Genomic DNA, 19,732 nt, shown 5'->3' on the forward strand with positions numbered 1-19,732 from the left:
ACAACAAATTTTGTGGGTTGTCATGTACGGCACAAACAAACGCCAGGGATGTTGGGGGTTTCTCGGCATATAGGGTGTGTGCATAATATGATCTAAACCAAAAATTCAAACCGAAAACCGAATCGAACCATGATTCGAATTTCTTATTTTGGTTTTATAACTTAGAACCGGAATTGCTATGTTTAAATTCAATCGTATTTTTATCTATATTTTAAAATTTTTAGATTAAATAGTCTATCACTCATAATACCATCTTTTTTTTTAATTTTTAATATTATCTTTATCTATAATTTTAAATTCAACTATATATTTATTTGTATTTTTAAATTTAATGTGGATGTATCTACTATATTTTTAAAGTAATTTTGAGCGAAAAAAATGATACTTTCTATTTTTAGAAAAGTTTCTTGGTTTTATATATGAGTTTTTTTTGCAGAAAACACCCTATGAAATATTGAAAATACACAATTCTTTCATGTGAAATTTTAATAGACACCCTAAACCTTAACCTTTTGTAATATTTTCACATTTAACACTTGCCTCAATGAGTTATTGAGCACGCATCATTACATCGTCTAATCAATAATTGTTTTGATAATATTAGGTCTAGGTACAATATTAGGTCTATAGTATGAAATTAATGTCCTTCTTTTATTGTATTTTTCATATTTACTCATATACATTACGCGTATTTGTGAATAAAAATTATTTATTTTTATGTGGATGATGTATGTGAGTAGATATGAAAATTATTACAATAATAAAAGGTCATTTTCGTATCTTAATCTTAATATTATTAAAAAATGGTTATTTTGGCGCAAAAAGCAGCGCATGTTCAACAAAATCGATGTGACAAGGGTTAAACGTGCAACTATTACAAAAGGTTTAACACCGCCGGAAGCGGGGGAGTTAGGCAGACCCCTACCTGTATATATAAACATAAAAAAGTGGTACAAATAAAACCTAACGGAGGAGGAGGACTAGGCCAAGACCTCCCCAAAAGGCTATACAAAAGTAATAGTAACATCAAAACAGCTAGGGTATTGGAAAAAATACAACCAGAACATCCCTAGGAAATAAGTAAATACAGACAAAATCAATGACAGCTAACCAAGTCATCAACAGTCGACCTGTGCAGTAAAAAGCTAGTAGAGATCCACAACTCGAGGCCAGCAAAATCAAAATCCGACACTAACGCGCGAAAAGTGGCTGGCACCATCCAGAGCTGAACAAAAGATCAAAGCTACGCTAGAAATATGTCCAAAAGTCACGATCAGCTGGGAAGTCACTATACATCAGAGGCCGCCAGGAAAAAGGAGGAGCGACCGCAAACCAGCAGATCCGGAGCAAAATATCAGGAAAATGACGAAGGAAACTCAAGCCATATCCAAAAGCCCAAGAATACTGGAAATCCAAAAAAACAAGGGGCGCGAGAGGCCGCCCACAAAACAACCATCTAGCAGCAAGAACCAGGCAAGGGGAACCATAGTGAACGCCTGACAAATCCATCTCCCTGAAGAAGCAAAGCGAGCGACAGGGAAACAACCTAACTCCAAAAAACTCCGGAAAAGGGCCGGAGAGCTGTACCTGCAAAGAAAAATATATATAGCTACATATATAAATAACTCTAGGCGAGCCTAGAGGAAAAGAAGGTGGAATAAAAAGAAGCCCAAGAGAAGCGGCGAAAAGGAAGCAAAAAGCTCTAGGTAAACCTAGATCTAAGGTAGGGGAGCCCGGATAAATCAGAACGGGCCAAAGCAGCGATGGGAGTGGTTAAAGGAACACCAATCTCCAACAAACACTGCCTATGATCATGAGCATGCCGCGCCAACGCATCCGCAACCGAATTCCCTTCCCGATAGATATGCGAGAAACGAACCGGCCTATTTCGCACCAGAACACGCGTCCTCGAAACAATATGATCCAAATCCCAACGACATCTCCGAGATCTAAGAATCTGAATGGCAATCTGGGAATCGGTCTCAATCCAAAGAGGAAAAAGGCTAAGGTCAGAACAGAGAAGAATACCCCTCCAAACCGCCCAAAGTTCTGCACGGACATTGGACCCCAAACCAATGAACTCACTAAAAAATGCCAAGACCCTACCAGAAGAATCCCGGACAACCCCTCCCATAGACGATTCACCCGGGTTACCTCTCGAGCTCCCATCCACATTGAGCTTGAAGGACCCAGGAGGAGGCCTCAGCCAATATTACAAAAGGTTAAGAGCTGTAATTCCTATTAAAATTTCACATGAAAGAAGTGTGCATTTTCAATATTTTACAGGGGTTTGGTGCAATAAACTCTTTTATATATAGATAGATGTACTAAAAGGTATATTAAAAAATGTTTGTATAATTTTAAATAATTTAATTTATAATTCTCATAATTAGAAAAGCTATAAAATCAAATTTTAAACAACTTAACTTTACTAAAAAAAAATTAAACCGGATTATGGAAATTCAATTATCAAATTTTATTATTGTTATAAACTCGTAAAAACCTAATGACAAATTATATAAAACTGAATTTAAATTACCAATTTGCACCTCATAACCTGATACATAATTGATGGATTGAAGTTATTTCTAAAATGGCAAAAACCATCGAAAAATCCAGATCTAGTACTGTAAAATATAACTCGATCGTAATTAAACGATTTGGTTATCAAATTATATATTTTAAAAATCGTAGACCGAAAACCGAACTGTAATTATGTAAAACAAATAAAACCGACTGTTGCACACCTCTATCGACATAGAGACTCCGACGTTTGAGGTGAGTTAGGTCCAAATGAATTTCTAACATGGTATTAGAGTTCGGGTTCCACCGTTATGTGTTGGACGGCTCATAGTTGGTCTCACCCATCCCATAATTGGGCCACCCATTAATTTGATCTCCACGTTCCAGTCATTTCATTTATGGACGGGCGAGGGGTGTGTTTGTGTTTAGTTTATCCCACATCGGTTGGGTAAATAGGTTGGGAGTTTAATATATAAGTTTGGGCAAACCTCTTCTCTTGAACTAGTTTTTGACACTCAAGTAAGTAAGAAGACTATTAAAAGATATTCTCTGAAAATTAGAGAGCTTAAGCAAGAAAAATAAGAACGTATCTTGAATAGTAAAAATATTGCTCCTCTATTTATAAAATTTTTAAAAGTATATATATAGCGGACTTCGCCTTTTGTAGGCGCGGAGTTGAATAAATAATTAAATTCAACTACTTATAAGTTATAACCCAACAAGTTACAATTACTTTAATTTGTTTGGTAAATAGCTTCGTTACGTACAAATTGGTTGATCTTCTTTTTAAAAAATAATAATAAATTCCACTTTGCTTCAAGTTCGGCTCCAATCGGTTCAATTCGGTTGGGGTTTGGGATTAGTTATTCTCTCGATCCGATAAATACGAAATCGTTCCATTGCAGTATACTGCAAAATTGATTTGGTTCCATTATTCCACAATCCAAAATCGGTTTAATAGAGTAAATAAATTTTTTTTGGGCATGCATGCATACCTACCATCCGGAACATTGCATGATTTATATCATGGAATATAACACCCTAATTAGTCATCTAAATTTGTATATCATAGATCAAGATGTGGTTTAATTCATCCGACGTTGAAACAATAATTATATAGCCTGATTATAAAATTATGTTCATGCACATTCCTAACACTTACTCTGTAAAATCAAAGTAAACCACAAGAGAATTAATTAAGAATGTCTATATTTATCCAGTAAAATAATTAAAGTAAACCAGGAGAAATTAAGAACACATATGCATAGAAAGGATATCCCAAAATTGATTGAGTGGACAAGATAAAATTCGAGATCCGCTTTAAAAACATTGTTGAGAAAATAAAAAGTTCTCATGACATCTGGTACGCACAAACGATTCCTATCAGCAGATGAATAGCATAGAGGAACATGTATTAAATTAAACTTATATCATTTCGATGATCATAATCTTTTATTATGATTATAAAAAATATTTACAACTAGTTTGAAATACTAAAAGCGATAGTTGCACATCATGAATATAATGTCAGCCAGATAATTCATGTAAGCTATACTTTCGTAAATTAATTGGATTTGTTTTCCCGCAAATTTAATTTCTTTAGGAGATCACTTGAAATACTAAAAATTCTACTTTTTTTGGTCAAATATTGATATTATTAATTTATTATATTGTTGTTGTTATAATATTAGTCTTTTTAGGGTGTGTTTGAAGTTATGTATAACTAATCAACATATAAATTATCTTATCTATCTCACGTTTTTTTGTCATATTATTTATCTATTTTTCAATTATTTATCTCACATCAATCAAATCATAAATTATTTATCTTACGTCAATCAAATCATTGAATTTAAATTACTATATTACCCTTTATAAATAATATTATTCATATTTTTATTAATTATTAAAATGATAAAATAGTAATTTACTATTTTCATATAATATATAATCAATCAAATCAAACAAACTATAATCTATCAATCAAATCAAATCATATATTAACTATCATTTCTTATTTATTTTTTATTACTATATATTACTTATTTCTATATTATTTATCTTATCTTGAACTTCAAACGAACCCTTATAATACAAATGCATGATTGACGTATGCAGACAAATCAGAACTCTAGATGAACATTAATAATTAAAATTGACAAAAAAAATAAAATATATAATATTAAAAATGAAATTTGACAACATGAAAAATCACAAAAAAATAAACCTATACATAAAAAAAAATCACAATTTTGCATTATTATTATTATTATTATTATTATTATTATTCATACTCCTAATAATGCAGATACGAATATTAGTTCAAAATTACGTAAGATATTGCATGTTTAATATACATAAAAGAAAATGAAAGTCAAAAGAAAATAAAGGGGGGAGTGCAAATTGCAATAATGAAGGGTGAAATGGGGCCGAGTGGCAGGGCGTGGGAGAGGTAGAACATGACACTGTCTCTGTCTTTTCTTTTTCTTTCACTTTTCTAGCCACCATGATACATACCTCATACAAAGTTATTTTGTGGCATGCTATTCAATCTGAGTAACTTATAATTATAAAATCCAAAATACCTTACTTATTTATTAAAAATAAAAATAGATATATAAAAGGTAATTAGGAATTACTGTTGGAGTTAATTAATTTAAATTTATACGAGGGAGTTAATTTAATTTAATTTAATTTTGTTTGAATCAAAGAGCTCTAAAAATATCAAATAGAGTCGGACAAATTAAAACAAACATGTTGGTGACTTATAGTTCATCTTATTTAATCCTGATATCAATATATATCTTAATTTTTGAAACGATATATATCTATGAAACATTACTAATGGTAACATCAATCCCCTTCCCCCATTTTTTTTTATTATAAAAAATAAAGAACATGAATTGGTATAAGTAATTAATTGCAATGATTCCATGTGATATAGAGCAAGATATGTACAATAATTTGATAGTGAATCAGATAGAATGAATTTAATAAAAATCTCTATCAGTGAGGTTGTTTCCCACTTATCTCTTCTCTTTCCTCAGCTTCATCATAAGAAACCAACCTGTCCTTTGTTGGATACTTAGTTGGCTGTTGGAACCACAGCAACACACCCTTCACTACTATTTCTGAATCCCTTTTTATGTGATATATACATATTTGTAATTGTCCCCATACAAAATCCTCCATCCATCAGAGATCCACCCTTCAATCTTTTCACTTTTTAGGTCATAATATATATTTCAAAAACAAAAAAAAATTTTGTGGGTTTGTGAGATTAATTAGCACATAAAATCTCAACTTTTTTACTTAGGGTTTATTTGTTTGTATATGTATTAGTAAATGGCATTGAATGGTGGTGGTGGAAAAGATGATAAGGATATGAGGATACAAAGCTCTTCTTTAGGCTTCGATGAGTCGCCGCCGGAGCAAGAGAGAACAAGAATCGTGGAGCCGAGTGGCGGCGGTGGATCCAAATCCAAGCTGCTCACGAGCCCGAGGATAAGCTACCGCGAGTGTCTCAGGAACCACGCGGCCAACATGGGAGGGAACGTCACCGATGGGTGCGGAGAGTTCATGCCCAACGGCGGGGAAGGAACCCTGGAAGCGCTCATGTGCGCCGCCTGCAGTTGCCACCGCAATTTCCACCGGAAAGAGCACGGCGTGGGGGCCGCGGGGATGGTGCAGTACCCGGCCCTCCATCTCCCGCCGCCGCTTCTTTCCCCCTTGATGAGCCATCACCGAGTGGGGTCCAGTCACTGGAGTCCGATGGTGCAGACTGTGAAAATGGCCGGCGGCGGCGGCGGCGGCGGAGGAGGAACTAGTGTCGGTACTGATTCGTCCAGCGAGGAGCTGAACTTCAACTCTTTGCAGGTGGCTCCGGCGCCTCCGCCGAAGCAGCATTTTGTGAGCAGGAAGCGGTTCCGGACGAAGTTCACGGCGGAGCAGAAGGAGAAGATGATGGAGTTTGCGGAGAAGGTGGGGTGGAGGATTCCGAGAGAAGATGACAGTGAAATGCAGAGGTTTTGTGGTGAAGTTGGGGTTCAGAGACAGGTTTTCAAAGTTTGGATGCATAATAACAAGATCAATTCATCCAAATTGAAAATTTCCCAAGATATTTGATTCAATAATAATAATATTCTATGAATTTTTATTATTATTATTATTGCATGCCACATTTAGAGATTATTATTATATATTATATTTTTGGGAAGATTTTATTTATTTGGCTAATTACCTTGATGCATGTAATTTAATTTAATGTATGTATTTTGAAAAGTGGGATCGATATGTGTTATAGGATTTTTGTTTGAATTGTGCATGGAGATATATTCTACATTATATTTTGTAAATATGAGTTTCTTTAATTCGGTTCAAATTTCTTTAATTGATTGGTATTTAATCCTCGATCTCAAGTACAATCAATATACACCTAACAATTATTATGTATAATCACGTCTTTCTTAATGATGGTTCATGATCTGATACACTTGACGAGTCAATGGCGTTATTGGCGTATTAAAAACATATGTCATGGAGATAAAATTTTTAAATTAAAAAAGAATGTTAGAAAATATATATTTTTATACTTTTTTATACCATGGTAGAGTTGCTAGCGCTTTATATATATGGCTTCGAGTTTGAAATATTTAATTTTAAGGTAAATTTATACAGGTAATAATACAGTAATGATTTATAGGAATTCAATTTTTAAAGTTGTTAAATATTTTTGGGAAGCAATAATTATGAACAACAATTAAAACGTGATTTTTTGGTTACGATTTAAAATTTTGGAATTGGATTATTATCACCGGATTTTATTTTATTTTATTTTTTGAAACTATCATCACGGCCGATTATAATTTTAGTAAAACAACAATTGTTTAATCATATAATTCGTATAAGATCCAGTGTTACGTTTTCGATTATTATGGATTTGCAAAGAGTGCAATGGAGATGTTAATAAAAATGAAGCAACATCACCGTATTGTGGGTGAGATCGAAAAATTACATTTAAGTTATTGTACAATTTAAAAGATTAAGATTATATTATTTGTTAAGAAAATATCCATAATAACTTATTTTTAGAGGTTGCAAACACTACCTAACTAAAGCTGAAAATTATACCCTTTTTAATGTTTTTTATTTTCTTAAAAATCTTCACATTTATCTGTATTTTAAAATGAGTATTCATACGATGTGTTGATTCGATCCATACCTGAAGCAAAAATTAATACTTTTGACAAAAAAAAGTAATATTTTTTCATGGTCGGATCGCAAGACATTCTCATAATAGTTTTTTTGTTTTAAAATTCAAGAATATCTTTAGCCATATTTTAAATTTTTAGATAGTTCATCATTCTTAATAAAAAAAACATGGAAAATTCATTAATTTAAAAATACAAAACATATCATGTTTACATAAATATTTAATTATATAAGCACACAACCCATGCAACGGGATAATGTTTAAGATTAAAAATTGAGGACTACAAAGGCTATTTTTAAAATTTGACGAAAGAGCGAGTGATATATAATCTATTATCTATTACTATTATAAATATGTGAGTTTCATTGTGAATTTACATAGTTACACTTTCATTATTATTATATAAAATTAATGTGTTTTTTCTTCATTTATTTATTCGTATACTATGAACTCTTTCAAAAAAAAAATACTATTAGTATTTTTAATCTATTACTATTATAAATATGTGAGTTTCATTGTGAATTTACATAGTTACCCTTTCATTATTATTATATAAAATTAATGTGTTTTTTCTTCATTTATTTATTCGTATACTATGAACTCTTTCAAAAAAAAAAAATACTATTAGTATTTTTAAATATCTATATAAATATGTGAGGTTAACACTTGACTCTTCAATTAAACTATTTATTTAAGCATTATGCTATAAACTCTTTCAAATAAATCTATTATCTATTATCTATTACTATTATAAATATGTGAGTTTTATTGTGAATTTACATGGTTACCCGTTCATTATTATTATATAAGATTAATGTGTTTTTTTTCATTTATTTATTCGTATACTATGAACTCTTTAAAAAAAAAATATTGTTAGTATTTTTAAATATATATATTAATATGTGAGTTTAACACTTGACTCTTCAATTAAACTATTTATTTAAGCATTATGCTATAAACTCTTTCGAATAAAAAATTAAAATGCAATTAATATTTTTAAAATATTTTTTTACTATGAATATGTGATTTTCATTCTGAATTTACGTGACTACCGTTTTTTTATTACATATGTGAGTTTCATTGTGAATTTACATTGTTACCCTTTCATTATTATTATATAAGATTAATGTGTTTTTTCTTCATTTATTTATTCGTTCATTGTGAATTTACGTGACTATCGTTTTTCTTATTACATAATGAATGTTTTTTTCTCAATTATTTATTCATTTGAATCTTCAATTAAATTATTTGTTTAAAAATTATACTATGTACTCTTTCAAATAAAATTTTTAAAACAATTTTTTACTTTGATTTATAATTTATCGTATTCGATTATTTACTTCACAGATGAACCAACACATGGAATACTAATAATAATAATACATTTTGGTATCTTACAAGATAGTATATGTATACTTAAATAAAAAAATCCATATCGTACTTTATTTTTCATATTAATCTATCTTTTATCTATTCTATTACTATTATGAGTATAGGAGAGTAAGAATTACGATTAACTTAAATATTTTTTTACACACTAATTTTCTGAAGTTCACTTTTATATTTTATACATCTACTATTTATTATTTGCTCATTTTCTTATTTGAGTTTTTCCTACAAAATTTATTTAACTTATTTAATTCACACTATTTTTCTAGATCTTACAAGATATTTTATGAATACTTAAAATAGAAAATTTACATCGTATAATTTATTTTTTCTATTAATATTTCGATGGTTTATTTTATTACTATTATAAATATATAAATAAAAATTATGAATTAACTTAAATATTTTTTTACACGCTATTTTATTTTTTCCACTTTCATATTTTGTGTATATACTATTTATTATTTGCTTCTTTTTTCTTATTTAAGTTTTTCTTTCAAACTATATTTAATTTATTTAATCCACACTATTTTTCAATTAATCTTACAAGATAGTATATGAGTACTTAAAATAAATTAATGTTACATAGTCCTATAAATATATTTATATTATTTAATGCAAATTATTTTTCTATTAATATTACAAGATAATAATAATAATAATAATAATAATAATAATAATAATAATATATGCATATATAATTAAAATATAAAAATGTACACAATGTAATTTATTTTTTACACATTATTTTTTCTGTTAATATATTAGTTATTATCAATTATATATTAATTACTATTACAAAATATAATCAATTTATATATCCTTTTTTAAATCACTGTTTGAGTTCTAATTATGAGTTTAATTAAATATTCTTATTTTTCATACACTATTTTTCTATAAATTTTACAATATATTATATGAATATTTAAATAAAAAATAGTATAATGTACTACATACTCAAATTTTTATGTTTTTTACACATTGTTTATCTACTAATATTACATAATAATATATGGATATTAAAAATAAATAAATGAAATAATTCAAACATATATGAAATATAAATATTGCGCTAGCTACAAATACAATCAAATAATTTTACTTAAATTTTGTTATTCTACGTTATTTTTCTTGTCAAACTCATCGAATATGAGTTCAAAATATATTAAATTAGCAAACTAATTATGTCACTGATCGAATAAACCGAATTTTTGAATTGTATAATTAGTTTTTGTTTTGATAATTTATTTCATTTGGAAATTTAACTCACAAGAAACTATTATTAGAACTTAAGGTGGAAAATACATACTGTATCGAAAACTTTTTAATTAATTAAACACAGATATTAAAATTTTCTAATTAATTAATCTAACGTCATTTATAATTATCATATTTTGTCTTTGAACTAACACCATTTATTCTTCAGATTTTTATCATAATTCTATGTCAGCATGTTAATCTTGAATCTTAATTATGATGTATATTTTAGTTTGTAAATAGTTATTAAATTATGATTCAATAAATTTATTTTGACGCATAAATATTAATATTTGGAATATAAATTGTAGATGTATATAGTATGCATGCAATACATATATAATCATTAATATAAGAGTTAAAAAAAACCCATAAAACGTGAACTAGACAATGTATATAAAAAAACTACACAATTAAACAAAAAGTAACACAAGTAAAAACTAAATAATTGTCTATTACCTATAGCTTACTAATATTGAATTCTCAAAATTGGGGAAAGTGAGAGGCTTTTATTTAGTTAAAAAAAATTAAAAACTAACATTTGATTGAGCTACAATGATTCACTACAAAGTTAGTGGATTAAAATATGCAACACAACGTGAACTATTGAAAATATTAAATGGGTTAAGTTGTATAAAACTCAAATATACAAGTATCTTTTTTAGTGTAAATTAAGAGTTCACTCACCTTAAGTGGTTATGTTGCATCATTGCAAAAAGTCAAAAGTTCATAGACTATACTTATGATGTTCGAGACTGACAAGAGGGTAGAGAATAATCGTCGGTGTCAAGAAGTTAAAAGAATTAAGCGGCTCTTGACAGGCTTTTAGGAGAAGAAGAATTTGAATGAACCGATTTTATACTGAAATGAGATAGGTCTCAGACTACATAGGTATGTGACTGAACGGTTTGGGCTTGAAAATTTTGATAGGAACTACTCATATCATCAAGATGAATATCTTTTTTTTGAGATCTCATCGTATATATGAGAATTTCAAAGTTAAGCATGCTTGACTTGAGACAATTATAGGATGGACGACCCTTGAGAAGTTTCAGAGGATGTGTGCGAGTGAGAACGAACATAAGCATGCTGGAAAGATCCTTGTTGATATAGTGGGGATAGTCGTCGGATCTGGAATATTATAGTATGTATCATTGATTGCCCAAAAAAATATATTGAAGAATAATACATATAACAAAAGACCAAAAAAATGTAATTAAATCCATAATAAGACAAACAAAAGAAAATTATACGATAAAAAAAAACATTACAAAATTTAATCCATTTTTTAAAAATAATTTTAAAAAATATGTTTATTTCAAAATCGATTTGAGAGTAATTATTTAGCATGAATTGTCAAAAGTTTCAATACTACTGTCAAAAAAATTTTGTAGAGTTGTCTAATTTTATTTTGAATTATATTACTTCAACAAGTGTTTTCCACGTGCAACGCACGTGCATTGTTGCTAGTATAACTATAAGCAGGGAGAAAAAGGTTGGTTTGACCTCTAAATGGGCCATTCATAAAAGGGCCACGCACTAGTAAGTTGGGTTCAAAAGCCTGTGCACATTCTACTTTAACTCACTGCGAACGATCCTCTTCCATTTTCTTCTTTCTTTCTTTTCCGTTTTATTTTTAAAAAAATTATTATATAACTTCTACAGAATCCTAGAATTAGGGTCATCTAAATTTATTTTAATTTAATTTAAAGATATCAACTTAATTAATCGATGAATTAACGTTTTTACGCATAATCCTTTTCGTTTAAAGAATTAATGGAGGTTTAATTTTCATACAAGGCCACATCAAAAGAATTTGTGGACAAATTTATTATTTTCTGACAATCATTAAGTTGGTAGAGTTCAACCTACCTTATGATATTATCCTAATAATAGATCTAATGTCTTATGATTTGTCACGTAACAATATATCATTAATTACATCTATGTGTAGAGATATGAACTATTAGATGCATGGTTTGGGTATTATACCCTTAGTGTAGAATCAATTTATTAAAACATGCAATTGAATGCATTTCTACGCCATATTGACTAAATTGTAGACTTTATTGATGTTAAATGACCAAGAAAGTTTGTCATAAAGGCTATCGCATGTTATTAAATTCTACATCATATGATAAGTTTTACAATTTTAAATTTAAATATATATTAAGTGCTTAGTGAAGCTAAAAATAAAGAAATTAAAAGGTTATAAGCGTAATAATTAATTTTGGCCACTACAAGAAAATTATATGGGGTGACTTCAGATAATTTCAATTCGTAATGCTATTAAACGATTAATATACAACATGCAAATATTAAGTGAAAATTAGGATTAGAAACACATTAATTATTAAGGCACGTTTATAAATATGATACTCGCACGAGGGGTTCGATACAATATGATACGTGGTCGATCATTAATATTTTTCTTTCCTTTTCTATTTTTCTTGAAGCTAAGGAAACAGATCATAGTCGATAGAAATACGTATAACATTTTTTTTTTCTCGGATTATATGGAGACATGCATCTCTTCGATTTGAAGGTCGACTTCAGATTCTGAAGTGCATGCATCTGCTTTGGTAATTCCCTAATGCATGTTAAATCATCAAGTATATTGGTTTCACTGAAGCTTGAGATTCTTCAAAAACCTATCAGAATCGAGAGAGTAATTATGGGTTAGGCGTTTGTGTAATGAATTACAATATACATTTGTGAGACGAGACGACTCAATCCAAATTTGTGGTGAAAAATGATATTTCTAATTTTATGAATTGGTCGGATCGGAGATCCGTCTCACGTTTATAAAACTTTTTGTAATTACATGGTAGGTATAAATCCAATTACTATATGATTTTAGAAAATAGTTGTAGCATGTGATTATCTATCCCTATCTACAAGATTTTTGCTATAATAAGCTAGGTTAATTAGGACCAAGAAAGACCATGTGCTACGATCTAAAACAAGTACTATAACTACATTTTTTTTAATGTCGGATTTATTTCTTTTACCATTATGAAACTGATTCATGCATGATAACCTCTCATTAATTTATAATTAATTTATTTTATGAAAAAAAAAACATGACGTCAGGAGTTTGTTATAAATTGGACGTGGATATCATATTTTATCTTGTTATGTTCTTCCATCTTTTCTTGATCACTTCAAGCAGAAGAAATGGAACATTAATGCAATCAATCTTAAATTAATACACTCATTATCACGAGGAGTGGACTCAAATGTTTGATTGAGAGTTAACTAAATTAATGTACTTTTTACGAAAACTATGCATTAATTAATTGAAAATTTGAAATTTTAAGTTTTTTTTAAAAGTGACTGCTAATTAATTACAAAGTGACATTACCTATGCTCATGGCCATATCCTCTGGGATTGCTCGAAATAGGCCTGTAGTTGGGAATAGGGACTTGATCGGTTTCAATGTGCATGATGTCTTTCACTAGAGCTTCGTAATGCCTCTTCACTTCCTCGGCGGATTTCCCGGCGACGGCCCTCGCGATGTTGTGCCATCGATCGGGTGTGTCTTTGTCGTACTTGGCTAAAGCGTCCTCGAATTGCTTGTTTTGTCTCGTCGTCCATGTCGAGCATGATCGCGAAGAGGTCATTGAGCTCGATGCCATGAATCGGGAACGGTTTCCGACCGTCTTCTAATAACCGGAATGACTGATGCAAATGATGTGTGTTGGTTGGTTGGTTCGAAGATTTGTTGAGTAGGGGAGTGCTTATATAGGGAGGAAAAGGTGGTGGAGGGGCACAAGAATACAAGTTGTTGACTTTTGGAGGGGCTAGGGGCAAGATGTGATTCAATAGTGAATTTAGAGGGTCACAATTTGAAGGTATGTATTTTGGTGAATTTCAATTTCTTGAGACGTCATTTTCATTGTCTTTTTATCCATTTGATGATAATATAGTATATAATATAAAATGAAAAATGGTAGCATCATGAACAAGTGGATTACCAAATGGAATTTTCGATAGGTGGTGGGATTAGATCCCCCAATCTCAAGCCCTACTTGTTCGGTTAGATGCCCTTAATTTACATATATGGGGTCGTTACTAATTACCCAAAAAAGAAAAAAAAAATTAAAAGTTAAGCTACACATGATCAAAATTCACTTTAAATGTTATATTGTTAATATTAAAGTATTTAAATTAATGAGAATTAGAAACAAGCTAGAGGAAATTAAAGTAGTAATAACAAATAAGAGCCCACGGGGCATAGACGAGTTGGTAAGGCCTGAGAGTGAGAATAAATTTTCCAGTGTTGCGGGTTCGATCCTCGTGTGAAACATATTCTCTACTGAAATATTATGGGGGTATGCTCTGTGGGTTGGCCATGTTGCTCTCTAGCTCCCTCAGGTCTCTGTCGCTCGTGCACATTCCTCGATTTAACCTTCGAATGAGCCAATAAACCTTTGACTTATGTGGGATGAAGTCCCCTTCGATGTCAACCCTTTTTAAAATAGTAATAACTAATAAGAGCACCTCGAAGGCACCATCAACTTTGAGCTTGAGTTTTCGTCTGTGTACTAAAAAACATGGATTAAACGTGAAGTACGAGGAAAAATTTCGTGTTGGGGAAAAAGATGAAAAAAATTAACTTTTTATTAAGTGTGAAAAAAGTGTGAAAAACCATGGAACTTGCAATTCTTTTAATTTAAAATAAAATTTTTAAGTTGAATTTTTGAACAAAATTTAAAATTAAAAGTTTATTTTTAAAAAAAAATATTACACTATAACGCTTTTAAACAAAAAAAGGCTAATTTACATTGAAATAAATTTATCTGGAACTCTTCTTTTCTTGACGTCTAAGGGATGACACTTGATTCAACAACGATCGTCAAAGTTTTACACCATACAATTTATGATTTTGAGACTTGTGTGTTTGATAACTTGAAATTTTATGCATTTATTCTTTAAAAAATACGTTTATGAATTATTTGATCTCTTAATTACTTTTTATTAATTAAAATTATAATAAAAACTAAAAACACCTTTCACATTAGATTTGTACTAAACTCGCTTGAGCCTATAAAAATTGAAGCTTGATCGTCATGTTTCATCACGTTTCACGTTTTTTCGAACATTGTTTTTGGACCAAGTGACATCAAATATGGAAAATAGATATACAAATTTCGTGTTGGGGACCTCAATCCCAGCCCAAAATTAATGTTTTTTTGAGCTTGAATAAAATAACAAGTTCAACTCAAATATAAATTGGAAAAAGGGGACAAGTTAAAAATCAAATTTTCGTACCAACTCAGAGTGGGCAGTGTACTGGAGATATGTATTATTTCACAATTGGTGGCCAAAAATGAAGATAGGGTTCTGTGATCCGAAAATAGCTGGACAAATAAAAGATTTTGAAAATAACTATTCCACATCCTTGGAATCAAATTTACCTAAATCTTTATGCCTAACTATTTTTAGAGTCCTTCCATTGGATTGGAATTTGATTCCTTATCATACCAAATCTTCTAATTTCATCAGCATTACTTTTACTACATGGCCAGATTGATTCCCACTTCCTGGTTCTTGAGTTTTGACCATTCTGTCTTTTAAACTTAGGAATCATGTTGTTTTTCATTAAAAAATAATAATAATAATCAAGAAAAGCTTTGATTGGTGTGTTTTAGAATAATAGTTTTCCAAGAAAAAATTCCCTTATAAAAAAACTGGCATTATTAGCTTTAATGAGTTCCAGTTTGGTACTTTTGGTGTTTCTACCTCAAGTTTTCTTTGGAAAACATAAAATTTATAAAAAAATAACTGCATCAAAAAAAAAAAAGAAAAGAAAAAGGTTTGATTTTTATCTCAAAACAATCAAAACGTCCCGTGTTAGCAAAATAATTTTTAACATAGTACTTAATAAATTGAACATCTTAACTTAGTACCGCTTAATTTTAACACGTTTTTTCATTAACGTCAATTTGGGTTAGGTCTGTCGTGTCGGCCCGCTCTACGCATAATTTAAGTGGGTTGGGTTGAATTTTTTTCAATCCAACTAAAGATAGACCTAGGTGTGCCAAACTGCGCCGGTCGCATGCCTAGGCGGGTCAGCCCGACCCGAGCCCGTCGGTTGGAGATTTTATTTATTTATATTTTTATTGTGATATATGTATTTTTTAATGAAAATTGTGAATTTTATTGTATTAATTATTTTATATAAAATTTACACGTATGAAATCAATAATTAAAATTTTATTAATATATTTTTATTAATATTAATGAGATGAAATGAAAATTTTAATTAATTTTAATTATTTTTATTTATTTTATTTGTAGTGAGCCAACCCACGGGCCTGTCCGCCTAACCCACGATCTACCTTGAATTAGGTTGGGTTGGATTGGGTTGAGGATTTTCGGCCCGTCGAGATGGTGGGCTGGCGCTTTCAATTCGCCAAACGATAGATTTTTGATGGACTGACCCGTTCCGTCATGAATTGGTCCATCTGACCGCTCTAATCCGACATCAAAGTATGATGAGACAAGGTAGCGGGTTTGAAAAAAATTCATTTGGGTTAACTGTTTCAAAAGAATCTATACCAAAACAGGGAAGCCCGTTTTGATGTTTTAGAATCTTTATCATCTAATGTCTATCCCTTTCCATGAAAAGTTTCACAAATAGGCTGCCGCCCTTTCCCCCTCGGAAATTATTATTATTATTATTATTATTATTATTATTATTATTATTTTTATTTTTATTTTTTATTTTTTTTCTTCAAGAATCATTATTTCCAGCAGTTAGAATTTCTCCGCAAGTCAAGCAGGGCAATTATGTTTATGAGTTACCCTTTCAAATAAAAATATTACGTGATTCCTTTTGCAGCGGGCAAAAATTTTAAATTTATATATTATAAAAAAATTTAGAAAAATGAAAAGTTGGTAGTCTTGGGAAATAAATGTAAGAATTTAAAAATCAAAGTTGAGTAGGTTTGATAAATAAGTGATTAGAGTGATTTTAACATTGACATTTTTATTAGAATCACTTTTGAAGAATCATAACCACCATATGACTAGCTTTTGAATTTCAATTAAGTTTTTTTTTAAACTAGAATTTTAATTAAGTTAAACATAAGTTAACACATAATTTGAGTTTAAAACACAAAACTAATTTTTTAAAGCCAAAATCTAACCATTTTTTTTTTATGATTGCAAACAAACTCATTGAGAGATTGGTAACAAACAAAAATATCATAACGAATCTTGTACATCTTGCTCAACGTCTTTACTCTTTACCTTAAAACACAGGATTTTCATGCAAGATTATGGTGATTAATTTGAACTTCATTTTTCATAATACTATCTGGGCTCCCCACATTCGAGATCGGGACCAATAATCTGATCCATTCCCTTTGGACTTTGGAGTAGTGGAGGGCTCAATCATGAGGAAGCAAAGTAAAGCTTGAACAGGACCAGGATTGGGCAGAATCTTTGAATAAAAAGGTAAAATAAACTTCGGCCTTGTGCAAATGATTTCCACATAGAGATGAAATGTTCCGAAAGATAAGGAGATAGCAGATAAGACACATAAGTTGCAAGAGACATATGCTCTGCAGATTCGACCTCTACTTAATAATTGCGACGAATTATGTATCCACACATTCTTTGGATTGATTTTGGTGTATGTTCCATCCTTTTCATCATCCATGGTCAAATTGTATGCAATGGCAATCATTTAAGCATTTTTATGATGTTACAACTTGCAATAGATCAGTTCTCAATGACTCAAATGTTCATCAAACTCTAGTTAATAGTATTCTCCCCGAATGAACTCGTTCAATCGCCTCACCTCGCCTCCCTGCTGCTCCACCACTGCGCGAACGACGTCCACAATCGAGATCATGCCTACCAGCTTCCCATCTATCACCGGGATGTGCCGTATATGGTTCTCTAACAACACAAAGATCCCACATTTTTATTGCAAAACAGACTGTAGTACAAAGTGTGCAGTAACCAGTTCACGTGTTTGTGTTTTTTTTTCTAACTTAGCACTTGCCTGTCATGACCTGCATCGCATTGAGAATGCCTGTGTCTGATGTAACTGATATAAGCTTGTCCTATTGAGGGAATGAAAACCAAGAAAGTATTAGCTAAAAGAGATAGCAGGATGTCGTTTTTTAGGTACTCGAAGAGAACACCGACCCGATTAGTCATGATTTCTTTGACTTGTGTATGTTTAGAGGACCTGTCCTGTACAATCATCTTCCGCAAGTAATCTGTTTGACAACCTTGCATCAGGTTTTTGTTCAAGACAGAACTTTTGGTGGGCTAATTCAAGAAATCAAGCTTTTCAGTGAATAAAAGTATTTTATGGTATCCACAGAATCTTCAAATGATCCATCCATCACCGAATCTCTTTAACTGAAGGCTCCATTTATTGTAATAACAAACGTGTATGAAGAATCTGTAGATAGAGTACCTCTTTCTGTCAAAATCCCCGCAATCATCTGTTGTTCTCCGGGCTTCAGAACAACCAAAGATCCTACATTATTTTTCGCCATCTGAAGGTATTAAAAAAAGTGTCATATCTTTCATATGTAGTAAAAACGAAACATGAAGCCTATGCTCTGTGGTAGTTTTCAAGTTTTAGAAACTCACTTGCTTCACAGCATCATACACGGTGTCATCTGCGCGACACCACAGCCAAGATTCAGCCTTTCCTTCTCCCTTGGTCATTAGTACTTCAGCTACTGTTGTATTCTGTAACCCTTTCTCTGGTATGGTGTGGGATTTTGCCAACATTACCCTATTAAAACATTTATCATTCTTCTTCGGGGGAGACGACTGAGAGGACGCGATGAGCCCACGTTGTGATAAAACATTTATCAGCTCGGGTGTGTTCCCGGTATGCAGAGTTTTTGTTTTCAAAATTTTAGCAGATTCACAGCAAGATCTAACGGCACAAATTAGATGTCTCATGCTGATTTCAGAGATAGACTTCTTGTCGAATTTTTCGTTTGTGTTCTTAAATCTTGGTCATGTTCAGAATGATATCGGAAAATTTAATGGAAAAGATTCATTGCCTTCACTTTGTTCCTAAGTTCTTTATCAGATATTCTTCCACCAGAAGGCTAAGTAATGGATTGTTTGTAAAATGGATGTTTGTTTGGAAAAATATTCTAATCTTTATAGAAGAAATTATGCAATACAAACACAAACACAAAGATGGAGATAGCGTGGGGTGTGGGCATCTCAATTATCACCCACCCTGTAATGTTTTACCCATCCCAACCTCATCATGAGTCACGACTTGCGTCGACGTCTCCTCGGATAACCTGAATCTTGATCATCTCAGAGGCTAAGCGTGGGTGGAACAAGAATCTAACATT

The 19,732-nt window shown here is 30.9% G+C and overlaps 3 protein-coding genes across 3 annotated transcripts; 1 reads left to right on the forward strand and 2 right to left on the reverse strand.

Annotated features, from left to right (window-relative positions):
- The first annotated feature begins 5,643 nt into the window (after window positions 1–5,643).
- On the forward strand, window positions 5,644–6,755 carry LOC140875975 (zinc-finger homeodomain protein 2-like). The gene has a single exon (XM_073279809.1). It carries the CDS (start codon window positions 5,869–5,871, stop codon window positions 6,646–6,648), a length of 780 nt encoding a protein of 259 aa, XP_073135910.1. The 5' UTR covers window positions 5,644–5,868; the 3' UTR covers window positions 6,649–6,755.
- Window positions 6,756–12,777: 6,022 nt separating this feature from the next.
- Window positions 12,778–14,068, reverse strand: LOC140874729 (protein RADIALIS-like 4). Its single transcript, XM_073278093.1, has 2 exons — window positions 13,746–14,068; window positions 12,778–13,032 (listed from the first exon to the last, which is right to left on the reverse strand). The coding sequence occupies exons 1-2, from the start codon at window positions 14,018–14,020 to the stop codon at window positions 13,005–13,007; spliced, it is 303 nt and encodes a 100-aa protein (XP_073134194.1). The 5' UTR covers window positions 14,021–14,068; the 3' UTR covers window positions 12,778–13,004.
- Window positions 14,069–17,810: 3,742 nt separating this feature from the next.
- LOC140875873 (CBS domain-containing protein CBSX3, mitochondrial) lies at window positions 17,811–19,351 on the reverse strand. The gene is made up of 5 exons (XM_073279695.1): window positions 19,002–19,351; window positions 18,823–18,904; window positions 18,546–18,619; window positions 18,400–18,460; window positions 17,811–18,293 (listed from the first exon to the last, which is right to left on the reverse strand). Exons 1-5 carry the CDS (start codon window positions 19,320–19,322, stop codon window positions 18,151–18,153), a joined length of 681 nt encoding a protein of 226 aa, XP_073135796.1. The 5' UTR covers window positions 19,323–19,351; the 3' UTR covers window positions 17,811–18,150.
- Window positions 19,352–19,732: the final 381 nt, after the last annotated feature.

The sequence above is a fragment of the Henckelia pumila genome, chromosome 1 (genome assembly GCF_033568475.1).
Source record: "Henckelia pumila isolate YLH828 chromosome 1, ASM3356847v2, whole genome shotgun sequence".
NCBI lineage: Eukaryota > Viridiplantae > Streptophyta > Magnoliopsida > Lamiales > Gesneriaceae > Henckelia > Henckelia pumila.

What these genes read in the sequence shown, in the direction of transcription:
- LOC140874729 (XM_073278093.1), bottom strand. Translation starts at nt 14,020, where the DNA reads ATGGCATCGAGCTCAATGACCTCTTCGCGATCATGCTCGACATGGACG. An exon ending in GGATATGGCCATGAGCATAG is followed by an intron (nt 13,033 to 13,745) that starts GTAATGTCACTT and finishes CGATTCTGATAG; the next exon opens with GTTTTTGAAGAATCTCAAGC.
- LOC140875873 (XM_073279695.1), bottom strand. Translation starts at nt 19,322, where the DNA reads ATGAGACATCTAATTTGTGCCGTTAGATCTTGCTGTGAATCTGCTAAA. An exon ending in TGTATGATGCTGTGAAGCAA is followed by an intron (nt 18,905 to 19,001) that starts GTGAGTTTCTAA and finishes TAATACCTTCAG; the next exon opens with ATGGCGAAAAATAATGTAGG. An exon ending in GGGGATTTTGACAGAAAGAG is followed by an intron (nt 18,620 to 18,822) that starts GTACTCTATCTA and finishes GTTGTCAAACAG; the next exon opens with ATTACTTGCGGAAGATGATT.
- LOC140875975 (XM_073279809.1), top strand. Translation starts at nt 5,869, where the DNA reads ATGGCATTGAATGGTGGTGGTGGAAAAGATGATAAGGATATGAGGATA.